The sequence below is a fragment of the Etheostoma spectabile genome, chromosome 1, assembly GCF_008692095.1.
Source record: "Etheostoma spectabile isolate EspeVRDwgs_2016 chromosome 1, UIUC_Espe_1.0, whole genome shotgun sequence".
Lineage (NCBI taxonomy): Eukaryota > Metazoa > Chordata > Actinopteri > Perciformes > Percidae > Etheostoma > Etheostoma spectabile.
In genome coordinates, this window is record NC_045733.1 from 9,727,478 (window position 1) to 9,753,296 (window position 25,819).

Sequence of the window (25,819 nt, forward strand, 5' to 3'; positions counted from 1 at the left end):
AAAAATTGATGTATTTTTACATTATCATTATTGGCTGTATTTTTCATTTAAACTGGGTTCAATGGGTTGATTGACTATTACATATCTCATGGCTTTAGTAGGAAAACATTAATGCAAGTGGTTTGTAAGAGCTCTTAGCACAGCAATTCATATAGATTTGCTCCTTACATGTGGCTTGAATCTCTGGGATGATGGTGATGTTTTATTGGAGTATATTGTACTGAGAAGTGTTGCTAATAATCTGGGAATCAAAAGACAAGGCAAAACAACTTTCAGTATAATACAGTCCTAAACAATCCCTCTAGAGCTTCAAAAATCGAGTTGATTAAAGTCCTCTCTAACAGTACCAGCTAAAAGTGAGCCTTACAGCTGCTTAAAGACAAAGTTTAATATGGCTATTATAAGGTAACCAATTCCATTAGACTAGACTCATGTGCCTATTTATCTACTTTTTGGGCCCCATTCATGAATTTTAACTGTGAATTACAAAGATGTTTACATGTTATTGTAGTGTGACCATTTTGTTGTTGCATTTGAATCACAGATTGTGCTTTTAAGCTGCTCTCTTCTTTTATAATGAATTTAAATGGCCAACGTAGTTTTAGACTACTTTTATAAAGTTTGACATTCGTTAAAATTACCTAAATAGCCCTTTTAATGCAAAGCTTCTAACATTTGATCATCACTCTTTTCTCTCTCTAGGGTGTCGGAAGCTCTGCAGCAAATCTTCTCGAACCGTGCCCAAATCAGGAAGGAACAGCTGGATCTGGAGAGACAACTGAAGGAGAATGAGCTGCGCCAGCGGTACAGTGAGGAGGACAACCTGCAGGTCCAATATTTCTGTGCCAAAGAAAAGACTGAGAAGGTATCTGATGCTTACGCTGCTATCCACAGATTCCATCATCCCCTACAGAAAAACAGCTGCTGAGTCATCATTTCACTACTCTGTTCTCTATAGTTGTCTTGGCCTATCATTTACGCCACTACGGGACAGGGTCACTGTTCCCAGCTCCTGGCTCGTCTCTGCCTTTTGAGTCCCATTATTAGTCCCAGCTGTAAACGCCATAGAAAGTATAAAAAGGGAATTTTGGTACCAAACTTTGTAGATTGTTCACTGTCATCCAAAGCAAACTAAACTGTGGGAACAAACTTCCTAAAAGTGGCGCTAAACACTCTTGACTAAACTTTAAACTTTTCTTAAAAAATAAAAATACATAGCGTTAGATTTACCTCTCAAACAATGAACAACAAATACTTAATATTTTAGATTCATCTGAATTAAAGACCACATACACAATGTATAGTGTATCATACTAGTACTAGCCCAAACAATGCGAAACAAGGTGATTCATGATATGACTTAAATTAAGTTTGTTGTTGTTGCTTTTGATAGGCCACATGTAAGCATGAGCGGAAGATTGCTGCCTTACACGCTCAGCAGCAACATATTCGCAAACGTCTAAAGGAGGCAGAAACCCGTTTCCTGGACAATGACGGCTGGCTTCATCGTGTCGAGAATGATATTAAGCTGCTAAAGTCGAGTGGTCCGACCTCAGAGGTAAGTGGAACTAATTTGCCCATTTACTGGCGGAGTGATTGACTGGAGAAATTTGTGTTTTTGTTGTGACTAACAAATTCTGTAAATTCATAGGGGTGGGATTCTTTTTGCATCTCACGATTCATTTAGATTCTAAACCGATTATCAATGCATCTTGATGCAACAATTTTGTTATGTACATTTACATGCATGATTTTTTTTTAAATGTACCTACATATAAATCTGAGTTTGCTACACAGTTTGCTAATCACTTTCAAAGCAGCTAGACAAAGCTTAGATTTTGACATCTATTTGTTACACACCAGTTTTATCTACTGAGGGTTTTATGCTTAAGCCTTAAACATGATTGTGAAAGTCCTTCTCTCAGTGATCTTCCACGTCAGAGGCTCAGTCTTGTTTAAAGGTGGATAATTGGCTTCTTAGAACATGACACATGAGGTGGTCACATGTAATGTGATTAAGTAGATAAACAGCCTATATGTGTTTTGCCTAATTATTTGATATATGTACTATTAGATTGTGTATATATATAATATATATATAATATATATATATATAATATATAATATATATATATATATATATAAAAAAGTTAATATCTACACTCTCGCCTAAACTCTCAAGTCTTTTGGTCACTCTGTTTTCTGATTTATAATTGTCTGGAGACAGTAATTTTTAAATAAAATCAACTTAAACTTTTATTTTTTTTATTAATCGATTATTAACTTATACGAATCAAGCATAGAATCACTCTAGAAAAAATCGAGTATTTATCCCACCCCATAAATTGTATATAGACTTTTCACACTGTGTGCTGTGTCACACAATGTTTTCTTAAATCATTTTTATTTCACGATTGAACCTTCAATTTTGTTATATTGCTGAATTTGATTTTTAAGTGCTAATTGGTGAAAAGAGAAGAAAAAAAATGGAATTGCCTAAAGGTTTAGGATAACCTTTTATCTTTTCTATTACAACAATTGTGTAACCACAGTGCTTGTAGCCACTGACATTGGTGAGGGAGTACATCAATTCTTGTCAGACTTTACTTAATAGATCAGTAGAGGTGAATAGTGAGCAAAACTAAATAACATTGTGGACAAAACTTGTGGACAGGATGAAAAAGTTTGGGTCATTGTAAGAACACAAATGAGCATGATTAGATATAGTGAAAAACTTCACAATGTGGGTTACATCCTTCAAAACTAATCGCTTGGTGTTTGTTTATTTTGGAAGGTAGGCTGTGTCTCTACTGGTGTCGTGACTGTCTTTGTTTTCTTCCCATCTGTTCTCCCAGTAATTAGAACCGTGCTCATTTTATTTCTCCAGCTCACTCGTGGATCACTGAAGAGAATAAATCAATACCCTTTACTCATCCCTCACACAGCAGCCAGTTACCTAAAACCATGCCCATGTTATTTTTTTTCTTCTTTATCCTTTTTTCCAGGAACTGACCCAGAACCATGACGCACCCACCGGTCAAATGTTCTCTCTGCTGTTGCTTCGTAGTTTCTTAACGTCAGAGTCCTTTCTTTTTTCCTCCTCTACCTTACCCTAAGCAGACAGCTTTTCTGATGAAACATGTATGAAAACAGAACTTTGCATCTTCTTTCTAGTATTCTGACCCCCCAACCGCCTTTTGTTTCTTTTAATTCTGCGCACCCGAGTGTTAAATCAATATGCTATTATGTTAGAATGGCTTTTACCTTATCATTTCTGCTCTGTGAACTCACTTCTCCCTCTTGTTCAGGTGTTAGATAAGGACCTACATTGCCACAGACTGGTGCTGCAGGTTAATGATCTCAAACAACACATCAAGCAGATGGTCGAGCTCACTGCACTGCAGGATCGGGAGAACAGGCGTATGCAGAAGTAGGTTGATAATACCTAGAACCAATTCTTATTGAATTAACGATTACTCAGTGCAGCTGAAGAAATTGCTTTCCAGCTCACTGTATCTCAGGTTTTTCCTGGAAGAAATGTCTCAATAATATTTTTCCATTGCATTTCAGAATGGTGAACCTCTTGTTGCCAGCTTACAGCCGGCACTACTCTGCGTTGCAGGCAGCTGGGCAGGTCACAGCTGCAGATGAGATGGAGAACTATGAACTAGAGCACCTTGTGTTGAGGGAAAGAGGCGTGGTCTGGGCAGACCAGGAAGGGGTAGGGCAACAGCTGAAAGGTGAAGGGATTGGAGAGGAGTCACAGGAAACGAATAATGGGGGCCGCAGCGAGTTGGCACCTGTCTTGTCTTTCTCACATCTGCTATACCACCAGAGTAGCCCCTGCAGTAAGTCATCATACTTTTATCCTTCTAGTAGGTTAAATTATTAGTATTTACTAATAAATGTCAATTTTATTTTTTTATTAAACAATGATTTGTTTACTCTAGAAAATATTATAAATATTATAAAATTGAAAAATGCATCGAATTACCCAGTGATTTCTTGAAATTGCCTGAAAGTATTGAATAAATAATGATTTTATGTATTAACAGAAACATGGCAAATCCTTAAATTTGAGAAGCAGACTGATGTCATGAAATGGCATATGTATGGCATGACAATTCGTACGCCATTATTGATGTGTTATCAAGACGCACGGCAAGTGGCGTGTATGTTTACGCCCGCTGTATACAGTGTAGTCATACACGTGGATAGCTCAAAATGCGTACAGCCACTTGGCTTAAGAAAGTCTGCTTTTATGTTTACGCAGAGTCATGATGTCATGTTGTGAGAAGCTAGAACCAGTGAATGTTTGGCATTTTTTCAACATAAATTAATTAAAAATAATCTGTTCATTCTCTTTTGATCAATTAACCCTCAAATTATTCCAGTCTTACAATTTACTACCATGTAGCCTGACTGGTAAGATGTCACTTTTCTTGATGAATACAGGAAGAACTGACCACAAAGTTTTTGACAAAAACATTTGCTGTTGTAATGAAGATGAAGAAGATATTTACTTGGAATATGTCCCTTCAATGTTGTTTTATATTTATATATATATATATATATATATATATATATATATATATATATATATATATATATACTAAAATGATGCACCACAGATCCTAAATAAATTAATTGTGAATCGCCAGACCAAAAAAAACAGGTGGAGGCTGCGGTGTGGCCTTGACCAACTGCCACTTTGCTCGTTTGAAAGCCATGATGTCCATCTCATTGGTGGGCCAAATTCTTTGGGTGGGAAAAGCAGAGAAAGGGGAGGTAACCTTGCCCCTTATGACTTCATGAGGGGCAATATTCCAGATCAACCCATCTGAGCTTTAATTTTCTCAAAACCAGAGCAGGATAGCCGGGGCTCGTTTTACACCTATGGCCATTTGTAGCCACTGGGGGACCATAGGCAGACTGGGGGAACTCATATTAATGTTTAAAAAAAACTCATAAAGTGTAATTTTCATGCCTTGGGACCTTTTAAGGCCCTGACGCACCATGCAGACAGCCAAGAACTAGTGGCAACAAAAGGCAGAAATTTCCGTCTCCTGACGTTGACGCACACCGACTCTGTCTTGGCCAAAAAATGCACTTTATCACATCTCATAGACTACAATTTAATTTATAAATTGTCCACCAAAGTCCATAATCAAAATTCTGTCAATAGCAACGTCCTGTTATACATAGCAAAGCTTATAAAGAAAAGATTGACCAATCAGATTCAAGTATTCAACCAAGCTGTTTTTACGCAACATCTTTTTTATTTTATTGTAATTTATTTTTTAATACAACCGACCACCTTTTGTTAAAATAATAATTAGAGCTAACATGCTCCTTTTACAATAGGCCGTTTAGGTCAGAATATTACATAAGTGATAGTGTAGAGCAAGGCGATGGACAAATTACCCAGCTGCTGTTTTAATTACTGCAGAAATTGACACAACATTAACTGAAGTGTTGTTGTGAGCTGGCGGGCTATCGACTGTTGATATTCACATTAAAGTGAAAATTTCTGTTGACGGTGAAGTGAGACACGGCAAATGGCTTCTTTGGGAATATTTTCTTTCTCTCATTTCTTTTTTGCACAGCCGCTGCATGTTGACACACCTGTAAGTTAATGTTAAACATCTTGCAATGTAGCTAGCTAAGCTAACACATTAGCTTCACTGTGTCCGACGTTTGGACGCCCTTCGCTAATAAATTATCCAGACTTCTTTCAACGGATTGATTGATAGCTTTCCTCCAGAACTGCGTCTTTGGCAACGGTGTGTTATACTTAGCAGCGATCTGTTATCAAGAAAATGACAGACTGCATTCCCACATTAGAATTCAACCAAGCACTGTTCATTTTTAACATCATCGTCATCTCAGCATGATCTTGCAGCACCAGGCCTTCGTGACCTATAAGACACGACGGACGGTGGAGCATGGTCCAAAGCTGCCTAACAATACTCAAATACCATGATAAAGTCTGTCATTTGTGAAGCAGTAAACTCTGCACCTTCCTCTGTTCTACTGCTGGCTTGTTTCAAATTGTATTACATTCGTATTTCTGTTTTTTGTTGAATTCTAATATACTGTCAGTAATACAAAGAAAAAACTGCTGAATACATATATTAGTTTAAGCCTCTTGTGGATCGTTAATGAAAGATTAGGATGTTTGTTTAAGACGCAAATCACATCAGGTTGACTTGATCTTTGTGCAGTTCATTATAAATAACAATTGTTTCTTATGACTTCACACCTAAACCACATTGCATCATGTGCAGGCTTTTGTGTGAGATTTGATTTTCTTGAACATTGTACAATAGCCAAAATTGACTTGATCAAATCAGAATTTGTTCAGATGGTTGAATGTCTGGTACAGTCTGCACAATAATAACTCTGTGAATCATAGCTCTTTAATGTGTTAATAGGTTATAATGTGGTGATGTTGCTTCATTTTGAATCTCTTTATAATCTTTTAATTATCAGGTGCAGAGGGGCGCACAAGAAGAACATCACTGTGCAATGCTGCTCCATCACCAAAAGGTAAATCTACTCTCTCCCCAGTCATGCCACATACTGTAGTCATTAATCTAAATCCCCTGCATGCCTGTTAATCCCCCCTCAATCATTCACTTCTCTCCTTGTCACCTCTTACTCAATCCATCACACTTGCCCAAACACACTTTAAGATATGATGCTGTTTTATTAAAGCAGAAAACACGCGTCATAAAGTTGTTTTTAATGTGCCATATAAATGTTGAATTGTTTTGCGTACGCTGAAATTTCCACTGTGCGGTGTGGATTTTTATTTGCTGAACATTTCTTTAGCAGTTTAAGTAAAAGGACTTGTTCAGAGTAGTAAAATAAACAATAAAAGTCAAGCATGTAATATAATTTGATTTATATTTGTGCTACAGACATTCTGCCCTGGCCAAAACATGAATAATGAAATGATGTGAATACTCACAACCAGTTTTATAGAGGGAAAACTGTACACATGGAACCTTTGGGGAAATGTAACACAAAAGCCTTTGTGAAATATTGCAGTTCAAATTGGCTGTAATGATATTTACTGCAGGTGGTCTATATTTCTTTAAAACATATTGTGGGAAATTTAACTTTTGAAAATAAAATACTGCTGCCAGATGACCAGCGTTCCTTGAATGTGAATGAAACATGGATGCACCAGGGAGTTTGTCACTACTACTATAAAATTTCCCTGCAACTTATTATAAGTCCTGTCTGACCCTTCTTTCTATATGTCATACCAGTTATTTTATTGTTCCTTTCCTATTTGGTGATTTATTGTTATTTGCTCATAAATTAATTTTTCTTTGCCAAAACATCTATGGAAGTCTTTCCAAGTGTCGACACCTCCACTCACTCTAATAGTAAGCTTTCATTTTTTTAGCTAAATAAACTTAAATGGCCAAATTTTAACTTAATTCAGCCTTTGATACACCCACAATAAAACTTTGGGTGGAGTTGGTATTCGAGAAACACTTACAAGTACAGAGTACTTAATAAATCCTTTGTTAACAATAAAAATAATCAAGAGCATACAAACAATATAGCTAAGGATTTTAGATACATAATTTACCTTTAACAAGGGTGGACACAGCTGTACAGTATTATAGCTAAATGTACCAGACATGAAAATACTTTTACCAGCATGCATACATCAGCACCTTTAAATTGTCTAGACGTGCATTCCATTTTAACACAACATACATGCAAGCCTTTTAGAGGCTTAACAATAGTTTTCATAATAGGGAATTATCGTATAGTGTCATTTATTCAAATAATGTATGTGTCTTTTGCATGAGTATGTTCCCATTATTTGAGTCATTTACCCACAGTTTCATCTTTCTAATAAAATCATAAATGTGCATCCTCCTCAATTATTCATTCACTTGTTCCCACTTGCATCTTTGAGAAGCATGTCCATCTTAATATCGGAGTTACCACTCATAAATGCATATACACAATAAGTTCAGCTTTATACATGTGCAGCATTATCAGCTTTGTTAAATGACCGTTTGATTACTGACAAATTCTAAATGACAGTTGACATAACACAGATGTTTTAATGAAAAAAGGCGTTTATTTAGCATTCAAACTGCTCTCATCTTATCTTGATGCCATTCGGCAGTCCCTTACTGCTTCCTCAGCTCTTAATGGTAGTCACTGCAGCATGTTATGAGAAATAGCTCCACCCTGCAGCTTGCAAAGCCAATCAAATTTAATCGGTTTTAGAGAGTGTTGGGGTTTTGAAAGAGTGTTAACTCTTTGTGGGCTGCTTAATAATAGAAAAACACACAAAAGGGATCTCTTTGAAGGAACACAATTTAGTGTTGATTAAGAGCATGTCCAGACATGCATTTATTAATAGCTTCAGGATTTTTCATTCAGCTACCTCCCACTGACCCCTTTTATACTGTTCTTTTTATATTCCCAGTTGATACTCTACCTCTCACTTCTCTCATCTATTTTTTCCTCCTTAGATTTTTGCTGTCCCTTTTGCTTCAAACGTCTGTTAGTCTGGCTTTTCCTCCTATTCTACCTCTCTTCCCTTCCTACCCTCAAATGTTTTCTCTGTCTGTCTAGCATCTAACCCTCCCAATCCCTCTTGAGCTTCATTCATGAAAATGCAGATCCACAGCAGGGCAGGAAAAAACGTCAACAGACGTAAACTCCCCTGCTCCACCAACCAGAAAAGGCGCACTATAAAAAACAGAAAGCAGCAACCAGGCGACCCTAATTCAGTGCAGCTTCTGCCAGAAATAGCAACTCATGCATGTATTAATCCCCTACAAGCCAAAAATATGTGATTGAAGGAACTCTGCTGCCATTTATTGCTAGGGACAACTCCTCTGCCACAGAAAAGGGCTATTTAATATCTTCTCCTCACTCTGTGTGCTGTCTGAGGTCTGACTCACATTTGCTAAATATTGTATTTTGGTATTTAAGGCAATGTCTAAATCATTCACCTTTGCATTGACTTCCTTCATGTGCTGGCATTTTTCCTTTAAGCCTGTCCCTAACCCCACCACACTCCTGCAGGAAATGCCATGCATGTAATGGTATTTATAATGTGATGCAGACAGCATGATTGAACCCTATTCTGCTCTGCAACCTGTACAAGTTTGTGTTTGCTATCATTTTTAAATAAAGCTAGACAATGTGGCAAAAGATTAATTGTATAAGGTTTAACCTTCAAAGCCGTACGGGGCAATCCCTTTTCAGAGTGTACACCACGTCCATGGTGGTCACAACATTCCAGTGATGGAGTACTCAAGTCGCTATTCTCTGGACTCATGACTCAACTTGGACTCGTGCACTGATGACTTGGACTTGAGCATTCATGACTGAGATGACTCGGAAGTTGTACGAAGTTTCTGACTACTGCCTGAACAACCGCTATCTACCAAACCAAATTGCAATGTCGATTAAGGTGTCCCTTAAATGCTCGCGCTGCTCTCTGGTGCTCCAAAATAGACGTTCGTGAACACAAAAGCATGGCTGCATGTGACACTAATTTACACTAACTAACACTTGGCAGCAGGTGAGCATGTCAGTCGTGGGGCAAACCGTGGAGCATCCCCGCCCGCTGCAGATAGCTGACGGGATAAAAACAGCACCCTGCTTTCAACGACTTTAGAGTGAAAAATTCTTACAGTGTACAGTGACGTTAAAATGTCCACAGGTTGGAAGGACGGTCTGAAATGTTTCGCACGGTCTTACACTGTACATTTGTTGATAAATGTGGGATGTTCAAGTCATACATCTCGTCTTCATATCAGAAACAGAATAAATTTGGCAACCTATGTGTGTTACGTAAACCCGTTCTCACTCCCGCTTGGTAAGTGGCTCTGAGTGTGTCACATACTGTGTTACATACTGACGCAAAGTCTGGCACGTGGGACTGCTGTGATTGGTTGAAGTTTTGGAAAAATCCAGTTATTGGTCAAAGTCAAGGTGATTGGTCAAAATTGCAAATTGCACTAAATTCATGGTGATTGGTTGAATTAATCTGAATTGTTGCAATTATGACATCGCAAATTCCTGGACTGAATGATGTGCGCCGCCTACTACATGTTCATATTAGAAAGATACAGAGGGATGCGAAGTGGGATTCTAAAACTGGGGACTGGACTCTAGCTCTCCAACTCAAACACTGGGGACTCGTGACTTGACTTGGACTCAACAGTTGGTGACTCACCTACACCACTGCAACATATAATAATAATAAATTGAATTTATACAGCGCCATTGTTTTCAGGGCCAGGCTTCATAAAGGGATGGAATTTTTGTAATAATGTCAGGTCATACTCGATGCTCAATATTATTCATGCTTTCCAGCAAAGACAGGTTGATGGCTTAATACTTTCTTTGGATGCGGGCAAAGCCTTTGATTGGGTTGAATGGACATATTTATTTTATTGTTTGGATAAGTTTGGTTTAGGGGATAATTTTATCAGATGGGTCAAGGTCTTGTATAGCGATCCCGGGTGTCCATTCTGGCAAAAGAGCTCAGATCAGACAGCTTCCCTATACATAGAGGAACAAGAAAGGGATGTCCCCTGTCTCCTCTTCTCCATGCCATGGTTGTTGAACTTTTGGCTGAGACCATAAGGACAACACTCTCCATACAGGGTTTACAAGTGGAAAGTTCTTTTCATAGAATAAGCCTATATGCTGATGATGTTTTGATTTTGATTTCCAGTCCAGAGACATCAATACCTGTTTTACTTGGTATTATTGATTTATTTAGTCACTTCTCAGGGTATAAAATTAATCTGACGAAATCAGAGGCAGTGCCATCAGGGAGCCTAAATTCCATACCAGTAGCATTACCTTCCTTCCCCTTTAAGTGGTCATCATCAGGCTTTGTCTATTTAGGTATATTAATAACCCCTGCATTTAAGAAAATGTATAAAGCTAATTTTGTTCCCCGGTTTGAGAGGGTAAGGCAAGATCTGGAGCGATTGAGTTTTTTACCAGTCTTCTGGCTGGGACGTATAGCCTTGATCAAGATGAATGCACTTCCTAGATTACTCTACCCTATCCAAATGATTCCTGTCCTGTTTGCAAATGGGGTCATAAAGAAACTACAGGGCTGGCTTAGCTCTTTTATATGGAGTAAACCTAAACCCAAACTTAAGATTAAGCTAAAGATTTACCAAACTTAAAACAGTGTCAGTTGTGTGGGCATATATAATTATGAATGGGTCTCACATAAGACAGCTTCGGTTTGGCTGGATATTGAAACCTTACTTTCAGGATATCCATTGAGGGACCTGCTGTTTATTAAGAAATTTAAAAGTATCAGGTTAAGCTTTGACATCCCTGTTACACTTAATACAATTATGGTGTCATGGTGGTTAATGCGTTAACTTGAATGGATGTCTAAATTAATATCTGTTTTCACTCCTATTCCTAACAATAGTGATATTAGTGGCATATATAGTGGCATAAACCCATTGAAAGATTTATATACTGATAATACGTTACCGTCATTTCAACAAATGGTTGAGAAATATGGTATCCCCAGACAAGATTTCTTCCGATATCTACAGATTAGGCATTGTATACTATCTAGCTATGCGTGTTGTGCTACCACTGGTTTTGCAAGGGCTTTGAGACGAATGGGAGAGAGACCTTTCTGTTACTATCAGTGATAATGAGTGGGAAGATACACATATGGAGATATGCTAACTCCATTTCAGTTTGTAATCGTGCCAGAGCAATACAATTTAAGATTATACACCGGACGTATATATCCCCAAACTGCATTATTTCAACCCTACTCTTTCACCCATGTGCCTTAAATGTAAAACAGAGGTTGGTACTGTATCTCATTGTGTTTAGTCTTGCCACAAACTACAAAGGTACTTGCTTAATATTTGATCAGAATTGGAAAAGATAATGGGCTTGAAGCTGCGGATGGACCCAATGTCTCTCATTTTAGGCCTCCCAGTCAGATATGTACTGTTGGGAAATAAGAGATTGAACTGTATTCTCACATATGCTGCAAGGAAGAACATTGTACTGCAATGGAACAGTAAGAAAGGACCAACTGTTGAGGGTTGGCATAAAGTGCTGTTTGGGTTAGTACCACTGAAGTACTTGACATGCATGTGACATTCATAGTCAAATCAACTTTGTGAATCTGAATCTAATTATTTGTTTAATTTAGGTTAACTGTTGATGGTTAATTGTTTTGTTTTTAGGTGGAGGTAAACGGACAGATATGAAACCGGAACCACTGCGCAGAATGCCCATAAGGAGAAATCTATCTGCATCATTGCCACCGCAAAGCCCCCAGGCAGCCGCCAAGGCCCAAGTGTTGGAGGAAGGAATGTTCCCACTCCAGTGCACACCAGAATCTCCTCAAAAAACTGTTCATGCCCTGCCACAAAGCTCCTCCAGCACCATGGATCCCAACGTGACGTTTGAAGTTCTGGACAATGAAGATCAAACTGCAAGCAATGCAACCATCATAATAAGTAGTGGTAGTCCTTGTCGATCATCGACATCAACAGACTTCTCAGTTCCCACCCAACTACTCCATCCTCCCAAGGCCAATGACGGGAACAAGGTTAAAAGGTGAGAAAATATTCATGTCTTAACTTTTTTTTTTACTTTAAGATGTTTCACATTATATATATATATATATATATATATATATTTTATATATATATATATATATATATATATATATATATATATATATATATATATATATATATATATATACTAGCTACGTTTTTCATGTTGGGTTTGAGAGGTATGCAACCCCACAAACCTGGAAAGTGGTTTTAAAACTGTTACACGTCAGAGGAGTAACAGCTCTACAGCGGGGAGACACAAGCAGATGGACTGCAGCGCTTGCTAACGTTTTTTGTCTAATCTGCGGTCTGATAAACAGTAAATTCATCAAATTCAGTGTCCACAATGCTTTTTTTCAATAAACTGTCACGCGACCTGCGTAAGTCCGGATTTCATGCCGTTGTTTTTCGGCGCGGTTTGTCACTTTGTCTAAGATTGAGTGACAAGTAGTACTCACCCTGTTGTTTTTTTTGGTTTCCATGATTTCACGAGCTATAACGTCCTGTCACTGTTCCAGGAGCGGAACTCAAGGGGAGAGAGAACGAATGACTAACGGTCCTTGAGTTCAGTAGAGCAGACAGCTCTGCAGAGTTGTGTAATTACGACTTCATGACTTTTCTTAAACCGCATGAAGTTGCGGAGGTGCGCAGCGTACATAGCGGAAACCCTGTTGTCCGTCTGCCCTATTTCTGATACTGTGGCGGCAAAAATTTTACCGTGGCAGGCTGCCACGTTAAAATCAACATAGAGGAAACACTGAAATACATAAATCTTAAAAAAGAAAAACATAATTCAAAGTGTGTTCATTATTTATGCCTTGTAAGCCCAGGACAGTTCTTGTACCACACATGTTGATTTAATTATTACTCCCCAAAAGCATAAAATAAAAATTTTAAGCAAGCCTTGGTGAAGAAGAATTATATTTTTAACCTAAAGAATAACAAAAATCTGTTGCATTTAAAAGAATAAATTGGTTCAGAAGGAATGAACACAGGCATCTCTCAAATCAGTCCAGAAAATGCTTAAAAAAACACATTCCTCTGGCTCCCCACTGAAAGTTTCAAAGCAATTGAAGGATTCTGTGTAGAAGATGCTCAATCTGGATAGCAAATAAACCATTCAGAAGTTGTAAATCCCCTAAACCTTATTCAAAACCCGACAGAGACTAGAGTGCAAACAGTATTTTCTTAGTATTCTCACCAGCAGTATGTTTCCAGACTGGGCCATGAGGCTTAAGATAGCTGAAAAGTGGCAAACAAAATAGGGGTGTCACAATACCAAAAATTCAGTAGTCTGTGCCAATACCAGTAAAATAACACCATTTTGATACCACAGTTTGAAAAAAAAAAATCCATGTACTTTAACTGAAAAAAAAAAAGATTTGAAAAAAATCGAAATGTCATTACACACCAAAAAACATGTGCAATAGAACAACATAATAAAGTGGTAATGGTCATAGTGCAACATCTGGAGTCCCCAGCCACAATCCAGACTTCCAGGCATCTTTTCAAAAGGTACTGTGCAAAAACAACAACAGTATTTAGTATTTATTTAACAGTTGTGTGACCAGAGACAATACAAATCTCGGGTAAATATAGGAGACGTATTTGAAAGATGGAGAGAGCTAAGAGCCCAAAAGGATGCAGGGTTGGTTAATTTCCTCCTGAACAGATAACTAAGCATTAGCTTTAGGCTAATTTATCATGGCTACAAGGGACGGGAATTTTATGTTATTTCACATTGAATTATATAGCTAGAGTTCCTGAGTTGGTTACTCACAAAAACAATTGAGATGCTGCCAGTAAAGTGATCCCAACTGGTCCTATAAACTTGACCCAACCCGCGGGCCAGGTCTGGCCGATGTTTCACGTCACTACGTATCCTCTAGGCGGGCCCTTGATCAAGCATTTATGGTTTTTTTTAATCATTACTTTATTGGCCTCATTGTGTGGGGAGAAATCACGTCTCCCCCATCTGTAGCACTCTTCGATAATTGCGCAACTAGGCCAGATTGTTTCAGACCATGGCGAAGGACAGTATTAATAGGTGATTGAGACAAGAAAGCCTCCTATATGGTTCTAGGGCTTTGATTATGTTGCTGCCTTAATCTGTTACCAACACTATTCGGCTGAGGGAGCTATGGGTCGAGGTTTGTTTCTTCCTTCGGATCCATTTGCCATCCAAATGACACAGTTTACATGCTTCGTCCTTGTTGCATTATTAATTAAGATAATTCTAAACAGATTTCTGTAGTTCAAACAACTCATAATTGTAGTTGAGAACGTCAGTTATAACGGCCCACATATTAAAAAATTGTCTAGTTTAAATCGGGCTTGTACACAATGTGCTTGGGTAGGGTCAGACTTCATCTTTTTGGAGTCTATCTAACCTTTAATGTCCCATTGTTGGAATTCTTACGTTTACCTGTCAGCATTGTAACGGTCTTTAAGCCAGCTACTAGCTAACGGTAGGCTAACATTGTCTGCTGTAATGTTAACTAGCATGCAGTGATGCTTCTGTTCCCAGAGAGCAGAGCAGGCTTTAATGAGGCACTGAAATCCACATTGCTATTTGATCCGCTACATGCCGGTTGTTTAAGGGCCAGTGCCATATTAGCATCAGATTTCAGTACCGCACCCTAGTCTCCAGTGAGTGCAGTGCTGGTGCTGCAGTGCTTCGTAATTTCCCAAACTACAATTTTGCGCAAGGCCCAAATCACAGAACGCACGTGTGGTAGATGCCCCCATCGAAATTAGTGGCATTAAAAGGAATTTGCTTTAACTTGTTAGAGCCAGTAAATCTCTAAATAGCTCTCCATTTCTAAAACAGTACCTCATGAAAAAAGGTTCTCCTAATGACCCTGTATAATTTGCACATCTCATTACAATGTTTTTACAATACTCTAAGTTTTTAATGCCACCCATACTATCTTTATTTTATCTATTTAATTTAAAGTTTGTGGATTTGCACTCTGCATCCCTATGCTCCATGTCACTTTAACCTGACATCTCACTCTGGCCTCCTGGACTGTCATCCTGGTATGTGGTGAGCGGTGTGCCCTCCATATTTTTGTTCCAACATGCTTTAATTGATTGCATAATATTCTTATTGTCTATACTGTTTTTATTGGTGACTGTTGTGGACTTGCTGTTTCAATAAGTGTGTGTTCTCTGTTTTTTTGTGTCTCTGTGTATGTAATGTGCACACTGAAGCAAATCCTTGTCAATTTGCACCGAGTTGTATGGCAACAAAGTATTGAATCTTGAATGGCGTTCATTTTGACAGCCCCATTAATTACGTATTGATGCGGATTAACACCAGGTTACTTCTGGTTGTGAGATGTCACCAGCTGCTCCTAGGATTCACTCAGTCTACAAACCATTTCTTTGGTGTGGTTGTGTCCGGCAATGTAATATTTGCTCACTTTGGATTTAGCTTTGTCCCTAAAGCAATGCCGAGATTCACTTTAGAGCAGCTTGCAGCTTATAATCAATATTGTGCATTTTGATTTAAACATCACATCAGGAAGTATGGAGTTGCTAGAGGATTTTGTGCACCAAACTGATGCTATGGGGTTAAAAGATATAACTTATGGATAGTTGATGTAAAGGCATTGAAATCAGGGTGATGTGATCTTGTAAACTAAACAGCCAACCCTTAAAAATTGATCTACTCATTTTGTACCTGGAGATGCCATGAGGGAAAAAAATGCTGCTTTAAATTTATCTCAGAGCCCACATATTTTTCATATCCAAATTTCTGAATGCAGGTGCATCAAAATGAAGGATCATATGTCAAAACTTCAGATTTGTATGTACACTTAGCCTTTGCAATAAAACAAAAACATAATTATTAGTTAGAAGCATTATGGTTTTGAATGCAAATGTTTCTTATGTGAAGTCCAAACAGTAAAGATGTCATGGTAACGTGAACCTCTGCTCTGTAGACAACAGATCCCGTCTTTACTCGGCTTACGGCGAGCCAACCCGACTTACATGCACATGACGTCTGCTGCACAAGGGAAGCGTAAAGTTAACTGGTAATATGCCTCTGACTTTTTCATCTTACATTCATGTAAACCATCTTATTCTATACCACCGGTGGATAAAACCCTCTCTGTCCGTTTTCTTCACAGCATCCAAGAAGAGGTAAAAGAGGGTTTCTCTGCACCGAAGCGCATTAAGAAAGATGTCTCCGTGGTCCGCGCACCACTCCGAGTGCATCGTTTTGCAGGTAAGTGTCCAGAAATCCAGAAAAACACAGTTGAAGAAGAAATCCAGACACAAACTACATAGACACCTGTACAGTCATAATTATTCACACTACAGAATGTCATGAACAAAAGTGCAAACATACTCCGCATGCTTTGAAATGTGAGATATTTTTTCAATGAAATTTCTATTTTACCACACTAATATGTTTTTTGTTTTTTTCAGTAATGAGTTGCTGGAAGCAATCAGACTTATTTTGTCTTTTCATAGCTCCATCTGTACCTGCAGTCATGATTCTTATTTCTGCACATTACCTAGTCGTGTTAATTCTTGATTCTAATCCTTGTTTGTTGTCTGTCCCCAGTTTCAGAGAACAAGCCTCGAAGAGTTGTGAGGAGCGTTTCTGAAGGAAATCTGCTTGAACCTCAGAAATCCAAGTCCATTTTCTATAAAACGTCCCAACAGTTTAAACGAGTGACCAAACGGATGTAACATCGTGCAACATGGTGTTTAGATCATGCCATGTGTCCTTTATGGACATTTTCACTCCATCCTTTTCCAACTAAATTCATCTTTTCAAAATATAGAATATTAACACAAACATTAAAACACTCATACTAACAGCAAAAAAAAAAAAAACATGTCCTGTGGATGTTGATTTGACGAATGCGTGTACATTGTTTTGAACGATTCTCTAAAAAAAAAAACGATCGGTCTTGTTGGTGAGCATATTTTCCCTGGCAGCTAATATCTGAGGAAGATTATACATAGGACCTCAAAACGGAGGTACAGCTGCACACAAAAACTGCCACTGCTGTTTTTATCCTTTTTTTCCCCCTCTTGTACAGTTCATAACGTGGGGTTGTAGATATTTTATAATAAAAGTGCTTGTAACAGAATCTGTCTGTTTTTGAATAATTAAATCCCTTTTTTAAGATATAATATCTGCTTTTCTGTGCTGAATTTGTTTTTCAATTAAAGTTTGGATCACAAGATGTTCTAGCGATATATAAGTGACGACCAGGCTCAGGAAAGGGGAAAAGGAAAATTGAACTGACCTAGGAATGACTCACAGCATAACTCAAAAAGATAACTTTCTCATTGTCTTCCTGTTAAAAAGTGTTGAACCGTTTCCCATTTTCTTAGAGAAAAAAAACCCAGTGCAGTGATTGATGGGATTCTATTTTTCTCTACCAATGGCTCAAAGGGCTTCAGGGTGATGAGTGTATTTCAGACTCCACATTCAGTCTTAGGAAAGGTGTTAACACTAAGTCAAACACTGATCCAAAACTTAAGTTCAGATTCACATTAAAATAAGTGGCTGCAATCGCCAAGGCATTCTTGAAAAGATGGTGGAGTAGTTCATTTAATTTGAAGAAAGAAAAAAAATACCTGTGAACTTTGTTTTTGGGTGTTGTCTGTTTTTTTTAATTTTGGAATTTTCACGAAAGTAGATTGTAACAATTTGGATGCCTAAAAATGTCTTGTTCAGCGTTCGGTTGTACTCCACTCTTAAGAGGCTGCTGTTTATTTATTTATTTATTCCGATAAGTGCATTTTCTTTTAAAGGTGCCATATTGTAAAAGGTGAGATTTCCATGTCTTATGATTATAAAGCGTGTCTAGTAAAACTTGTATATACAAAAAACTTGAGATAGTATAAAAAATTAAGAAAACGCAATCTCGTAATTTACAAAAACAGTTCACCGAAACGAGAGAAATAGGCCACACAGTTGCTGAGTCCGTCTGTTTTTTTCATTGACAAAGGTCAGATTTTGAGAGGCTAAAATAGGCAACCAATGGAAATCTTTATCTCAACCAGTGAGTCAGACTAACAACATCCCCATCGCTTTTCTGCCAGAGAATAACAGTTTGGACACAGGCCCTGAGAGTAACATACATTTAACTAGAAATAATGGAATAAAAGCGCTAGAAGTAGACTAATGGCAAAACCCTTTGTTAGCAAAAAAGTAAAGGAGACTGGTTGCAATAGACAAGAAATTTATAAATTGTTGAACTAGTTAAAAGTAATTAATCAATAATTAGCTAAGAGTGTGATAAAGTTGGCTTAAAGAAGTTATGGATTGATGGTTGAAATAGTTAGAAACAGATGCTCCCAACAAAAAAAGATAAACGGTGGAATTAGTTAGCCAAAAGTAACAGTAAAGATAAAGGAAATCATTGAAATTTTCAGCTTCTGCCAATTCAAGTTATAGTAGAATGAATGCAAACTCAACAAAACCAACCTAAGAACTGATAATTCAATTTTAAGAAAAGTGTAACTATATCCACTTTTAGGTTAAATAACATCCATGCCAAAGTACTTTTATTGTGATGGTAGGGCTGCGGGGGAAAAAAGGTTGGGAACCACTGCTAAATACTACTTTTGAATTGTATTTTGAAGATATTTTAGGCTTTCCTATATTGCATTTTTAGCTTGATCTCATGTGAAGTATCGCCAGGAACAAGCTTTCATTAGAATTTTATACTAAATACCCCAAAATTACCTCGTGGATCTATGATGAGGGTGGTACCTCATTGCTCTGTCTGGAGAGACTTGTCACTTTGAATTCAGTCTTGCAACTTTCAGTGGCACAGCTTTCAGTGTGATCTTTATTTTTAGCTCAGGAGCTCAATGCACATATCAGCACTGTACTGCGCAAGCACTGACACTCTCATGCTCTCATTCACAAGAATCTTCATTGTGTGTGAGAGAGAGAGAGAGAGGGAGAGAGTGTGTGTGCGCACACAAGGAGGCAGGTTTAGGCTAAAGTTTATTAACTTTCTCTTAGCCAATGGGGCTCCTTGTGCGTTTTTCCTGCTGACCAATGGGACACATTGAGAGGTTGGAGGTGGGTGTTGCTTAGCAACTGCAGGTAGAATCTCAGATCATGTCGGACCCATTGTTTTATCTTGCCTCCCTGAGAGACATTACATGCCATGTGTTGTGATTTGTTAGTAAAAAAAAAAAAAAAAGCCACCTCTGTGCAAATGCGTCACTAAGTCGTTAACTCTATTTTTGTATCGTTAAACAAAGATTGCAGTGACTTTAATAGCATTTTGCCCTTAAGTCAGAGCATTTTTAATTGATTATTATGTTACAACATGTAGCCATCTTATTTTCATCACCAAGTCACTAGAACACATACAAGTGGATTTTGATGTTATTGTTTTATTATTTGCTCTTGATTGCAGAGATAATAACCTTTATTGAACCTCATGCATACTCGGAGATGAGCTGTTATAAATTCGTTAAAAAAAACGATTTTACATGTAGATGAAACATCAGAATTTGCTTTTGAAGCAACATTTAACCTGCCACACCCCCAGATACCATCACGCTAACACACAAAGCACTGATGCAAATAGTTATGATCCTTTATTATAATTCTGATTCAAGAAACATTGAGTGTCGACCTAAATATAATTGGGAGCATGTTTTGGTAGTGACAGTCTTTAAAAAGAGCTTTTACATTTGTGAGTGGTCATAGATAGAGACTACCACAAACAAATATAAGCATATGATTCAATTTAACAATGTTACAATGTTCCTGACTCCCACAAGGGAGCACATTGCAGCTGGGACCTTTTTTACATTTGTAGATGACCTGATACTTTAAAGCAGTCGCAGTGGAACAACTTGTGGAGAGCTGACCACCAGTACTGTCTGTCCTCTAACCACTAACAATGCTGCTTGTTGTCTTTGCTTTTTACCTGTAAGCCTAAAAGTATGTGTAAATGTCACCTACGTCGTCAGCTTACTGTGTCTCATGTTGATGTGAACACTCTTTAAATATAAAACAATGTTTATGCTCCTCTGCTCTTCTTTTTGGGGAAACACTGATGCATTTGTGGATCGTTCAAGTGAATAAAAAAAGATTAAAAAGATTTTTTTTAATTTACAGTCGAAAAATTCAGCATCATCAACAAGGCACTCAAGAGTTGTTTTTGCTCAACGCCCCGTCCCGTGATGCTTGATGCAAATATTTAAATGGGGGTTATGGAAATTCCTGGGATGCACCCTGGATTTGGCATGTAAAGCAGTGCACCATGCACGTTTTGTGTCCAGTGCATCTGACAGTGGGAAGCAAATGATTAGACATATAAGTGTAAAATAAAATTAGCTTTATGGTCCATAAAATTGGAGCACATTTTTGGGAGATACTTCAATTCAAAAGACAGTCAGATATAGTAATTCTGGATAAGGTAAGCCTTGATAAGTTACACTTTTACAGAGCTATCAACTAGTGCTGAACCAAGGTCGATGAGAAAATAAATCTGCAACAATTGTGATTATCTGTTAATCAGTCAATAGTTAGATGGTATATTATCTGGGGTTTTGGACAGGACATTTGAAGAGGTCATCTTGGGCTTTTTGTGAGAGCCCAAGATGATTGTGATGGGCATTATTTCACCATTAAATCGAACAGATTTACAGATTACTCGACAATGGAAGTAATCGCTAGTCCAGGAGCAGGTTTTGACTAAGTGCCGGCAGCCTCAGATGATTTATCCATTTTTAAAATGAGTGCCTGCTGTGTCTGTGTAAATAAAGATTACAAAGAAGTTTGTTTTTAGTCGGTTGACTTTGAAAAAAAATGAGACCCTGTTAATCTGAGTGGAAACAAACAAACATCCTCAAATGCATTAAATTGTAACGTCTCAATGCAAAAGGGAGGGGCTCAGAGAAAAAATAATGCACATTTTTTTTATTCTCTGTCCCAAAAGTTTTCCAAACAGATTATTTTGCAAAAAAATACGATTAAACCCGCAGTTTGTTTTCAGGAATAATTTTTTTTAATATCCCTCTTTATTTCAATTTTGTGCGGAAACATTGTGGCAGCAAATACCTGGTTCCCTTTATCAATACACAGTGGACTGTTGACAGGACCTTGTGCCGTGGTTATGGGGGGGGGGGGGGGGGGGGGGGGGGGGGATGGGATTTACAGTTTCCTTTACTAGGTAATGTCTCCTGTTGTGAAACAATGTGACAGAAAATCAGTACAGCTGTGATGGCTCAGCAGTGTTCTTTGCCCCTCTTTATTCTCCAGGAGCTTATCCGATGCCCACCTCAAACGTACTGTATGTAGCCTGTGGATGACTCATACTCAGGAGAATGAGCTGTGTGGTGCAGGTAGCCTTGCAAATAAACATTTCACCGTTTGTGGTGAAATGTTTATTTGCAAGGCTACTGAATGACTTTGCTGACTTACACTCTAAACCCACCGACCCCGTTAAACCAATTCTTTTTTTATTCTGTATGTAAAGAAACAGGGTGTAAAACATCCTCCTGTGTTAATGTGTCCCTTCTGTGTAATGTAATGTAACTGCTTAAACACACAGCAATGAGACATCACTTAATGCTTTAGTCATTTTGTTTATTGAAACAGCAAATTTGTCATCATTGCAGCAATTGCCATGGAGACAAGGTTGAGTCCCAAACCTACTGGTATTAAACAGTGCATGAGTGTATGCTCATTACCCTTTACCGCAACTTCCAGGAAACACTGCACACTGAGTGTACGGGTGACTCCACCTCTTGAGGATGGTTTGGGAATATGCAGACATTCAAATGATATTTGTTTCCCGGCAGCCTTTCACACCTCTTCCCCTTTAAATCCTCCCTTGTTCTTCATTCAGTTTGCAGCATCCAGTAGTTCTTTCGGCTTTGCTTGTGCTGTTTATATCCTAAAGTTTGTCTAATGGGGGAATTTATCCACCCTGTGACAATGTAGCTGAAGTGGTGCTTGTGTGTTTGAGAGCTATGTCTTAAATTAGACTTTTTTTTAATCCCTGTGGCAGTTGGCCTGGGGACAAACTATTTTTGAGCCCAGGGATGTAAATGGTAGGAATATTACTCCTATACCCAGCATACACATCTTCGGAGACAAGTAACACGAGCAGTTTTCTGTCACGGATGGCATATGTCTGCAGGTTATGACCATGGAAGGGTGGTTGCTACCTTTAAACATCTAAAAGGATTTAGTTACTTTTAGAGATAGATGGCATCCAGTAATGCACAATAAAAGAAAATATGAGAAGAAGAAAAAATGTGTGTTGTAGCAAAAGTATTTTCTCTGCCTTCCTATGGTACTGGCCATCTCCTGACCCTCAGCTTTATCCTGCGCCCCCTTTGAAGGTTTTTCGACCCGCAGGCTGTTTTGACTGAGTACCTACTCTCTTTGGGGCAACTGTGCTAAACACCAAGCAACCAGGCTGTCCACTTATTAAACATGTAAAGCTCGCACACAGTGCGGTGTAGGCGACTGCCTGTTTGTGCTCTGGGGTGTGGCAAATGTTATGTGTCAGTAGCGAGCAATCCACCTGCAGGGGAAAGTGTAACCACAACACAGCACCTCAGGCCCCTTATCCATCCTGACATCCTTTTTATTTTCCAATTGAACAATTATGTATTCAGGCCTTGTCGGTCTGTTTCAAATAAAGTTAGAGCCACTACAAATCCATGTTACTACCACACAGGTGTTTTCACTTGTTTTGCCTGATTAGACCTCATCTCAGGACTGTGAGGGTGTTAACATGCTGCGCTTGATTCACATTTGTGTCACTTTCCTGTTAGTTGTGTTGCACCTGTAAGGGTACATCAACTTAAAGAGCCCCTGTTATACTCCTTCTTTAGTGTCATATTTGTACTCTTGGGGTCTACTAGAACAGGTTTACATGTCTTGATGTTCAAAAAACACATTATGTTTCTCATCCTGCCTATTGCTGCAGCTCCTCCTGCCTGAAACACTCTCTCTTAGTTCTTGACCCGCCTTCCCGAAAAGCCTGATTGGTCAGCTGGCCAACTCTGTTGTGATTGATTGACAAAATTCAAACAAGCCACTGGGCGGGCTGTGCTTGCCTTGGCAGCTCCTATGGGCCGCAAATATGAAAAACTGGGCTGGCTTTCTAAGTCAGTGACATCACTAACTGAGGAATTTCAAACATGAATGTACGTGAGGTGTTTTTAGGCATTTGAGAAAAAGTGCTGTCTGTGGGAGAGAAAGCGCCATTTGGAGTAAAATGTGTTTTTCTTTGTACTTTTACTATACATCTATTACATACACAAACAACAATATAACACCCTTAAAGACGGGACACATCCAAAAAAGCAAAACAGGTGCTTTTAAACACCATTATCATTTTTATTACTACTGTATGTCTAAATAGTTTGGTCTCCTCAGGTAATGAGAAGTAGTAAAATTATCATTTTCCCCCACTGTAAAGCTTTTTTGATTTTTTATATTGCATTTCTGAAAATTCCTATTTTATTTTTCTCTCAGTTCAATATAGTCCCTTTCACACAGCCTGTTCAAGGCGAGAACGTTGCATAGTTATTCCGCCTCGCCGTTCTTCATAAATGGTAAAACACGGAATAGTAGGACGGAGCTGTTTCTGTAAGCCGGCAGCGGAGGTAGTCACAGAGCCAAATCAACATCTGTGCAAAAGAGACAGCTGGCATGCACACACCAGACACTGTGTCTATAGCATTTTACAATCACTAAATTCATCTGAATGACTCCGTTGTGGTATTGATAACTTTGACAATGGAAATGTTCCGTTAGCTCTGATAGTTCTTTGTTCATGTAATTGACATAAAAAAGTACAAACCTATATAAGATATATTTTTTAAATGCGTTACATGTTTTTGTTGAAGAGGGTTTTGTTGTTCATAAATATTTTAAAATGCTACATTAACGGTGATTCAATCCACTGGAATGCTAAGAGTACTTTGTGGTGCTTGCTGCTTCTGGAACCGCCAATAATCGCAAACCAACCAAATTGTCAGTTTCTAGTGTTAACAAGGAATATTTTTATTGCAAACACTGCAGATGTGCAAAGTACTTGCATGTAACTTTATTGAAGGCATTTACGTTTTTTGCATAATAATGTCACTTTCTATGCAAATAAAATTGAGATATCTCTCATGACAACTTGGCTTAAAAAGGTATATTAAATCTTATTTTATTGTTATTATTTCAATACATTGTGTTCACTGTGTGGGTTTATTTATATATGTTTATACATATTGTCTTGTATCATTTATACCGTGGAAAAATATGAAAACCAATACAGTAAAGATATTATTACATTTTTGAATGCCCTTATGACAGTTTTGTAAGTCCTTTAATGATAGAATAAAAATGTAATAATAGTGATAGTACATTGCTGAAATTGACCTTTGGCATTACTATTGATTAAATGACACTTAATGACAACAATCATGAATTTAAATTTATGATTTTATGATCATGTCATGGATATTCTAGTAGCTAAATGTGGGCTGGATTTCTGCAGTTCAAACTTAATTAAATTTTTTCCTGCCCACCATAGCCTTTAATTTTAAATACCTGCAAAAAAAAAAAAAAAAAAAAAAAAACTTGCACCTGCTTTGTAGAGACGAAAAAAGTTCCACTTAAAACCAGCCTTTGCAGAGTGTGTGAACTTTAGGAAATGAGGCGCAACCAACCACACTTTTCATATCTCCTCCCACCTTCTGTGCATTCCTCCCTCAAATGAGCGTGGGAGGGAGGGAGGCTGACACAGAGAGGGCTTCTCCATCAGATGACAGGAAGCTGCACTTCCCGGCCGAAGCAGCTGGCTGATAAATAACACGTGTGGCTCCGGGCGCACATCACGTCTCAAAGACTCAAAATGTGGCCCTCCGTCTTTGTCTCTCTGACATACATACTGTACACAGCCGCACTCGCTCTCTTTCATATGTACTATACACACAAACACAAAAACTAGGTCTCTCCTCTCTTTCTCCCTCGCTCTCATGATTAAAAAACAATATCCAGCTTATAACTGCAAGTTAGTCAGACACCCACACTCATTTGCAGTGAAAGGCAAATGACCCTGGTGATGAGTCATTGCATTCACTCAGAGACTTGCTTTATTCAACACGCTGAAATCTCTTAAGGCAGAGGGAAACAGTGGTTCTGGCCATTGTGCCTTTGAGTAAGCTTAGGTGTGCCTTGATGGGGTTTT

The 25,819-nt window shown here is 38.2% G+C and overlaps 1 protein-coding gene across 2 annotated transcripts in view; it reads left to right on the forward strand.

Moving 5' to 3' along the window:
• Window positions 1-17,536, forward strand: part of kif18a (kinesin family member 18A) — a 32,878-nt gene extending 15,342 nt beyond the window's left edge. The window contains exons 10-18 of one of the 2 annotated variants that reach the window (XM_032508494.1): window positions 703-865; window positions 1,394-1,558; window positions 3,309-3,430; window positions 3,571-3,848; window positions 6,493-6,549; window positions 12,240-12,615; window positions 16,565-16,657; window positions 16,751-16,851; window positions 17,194-17,536. In XM_032508494.1, coding sequence (XP_032364385.1) covers window positions 703-865; window positions 1,394-1,558; window positions 3,309-3,430; window positions 3,571-3,848; window positions 6,493-6,549; window positions 12,240-12,615; window positions 16,565-16,657; window positions 16,751-16,851; window positions 17,194-17,321 — 1,483 coding nt within the window. In that variant the 3' untranslated portion in view covers window positions 17,322-17,536. The remainder of the gene's footprint in view (window positions 1-702; window positions 866-1,393; window positions 1,559-3,308; window positions 3,431-3,570; window positions 3,849-6,492; window positions 6,550-12,239; window positions 12,616-16,564; window positions 16,658-16,750; window positions 16,852-17,193) is intronic. The other variant, XM_032508540.1, reaches the window with a different exon arrangement.
• The last annotated feature ends 8,283 nt before the right edge of the window (window positions 17,537-25,819 follow it).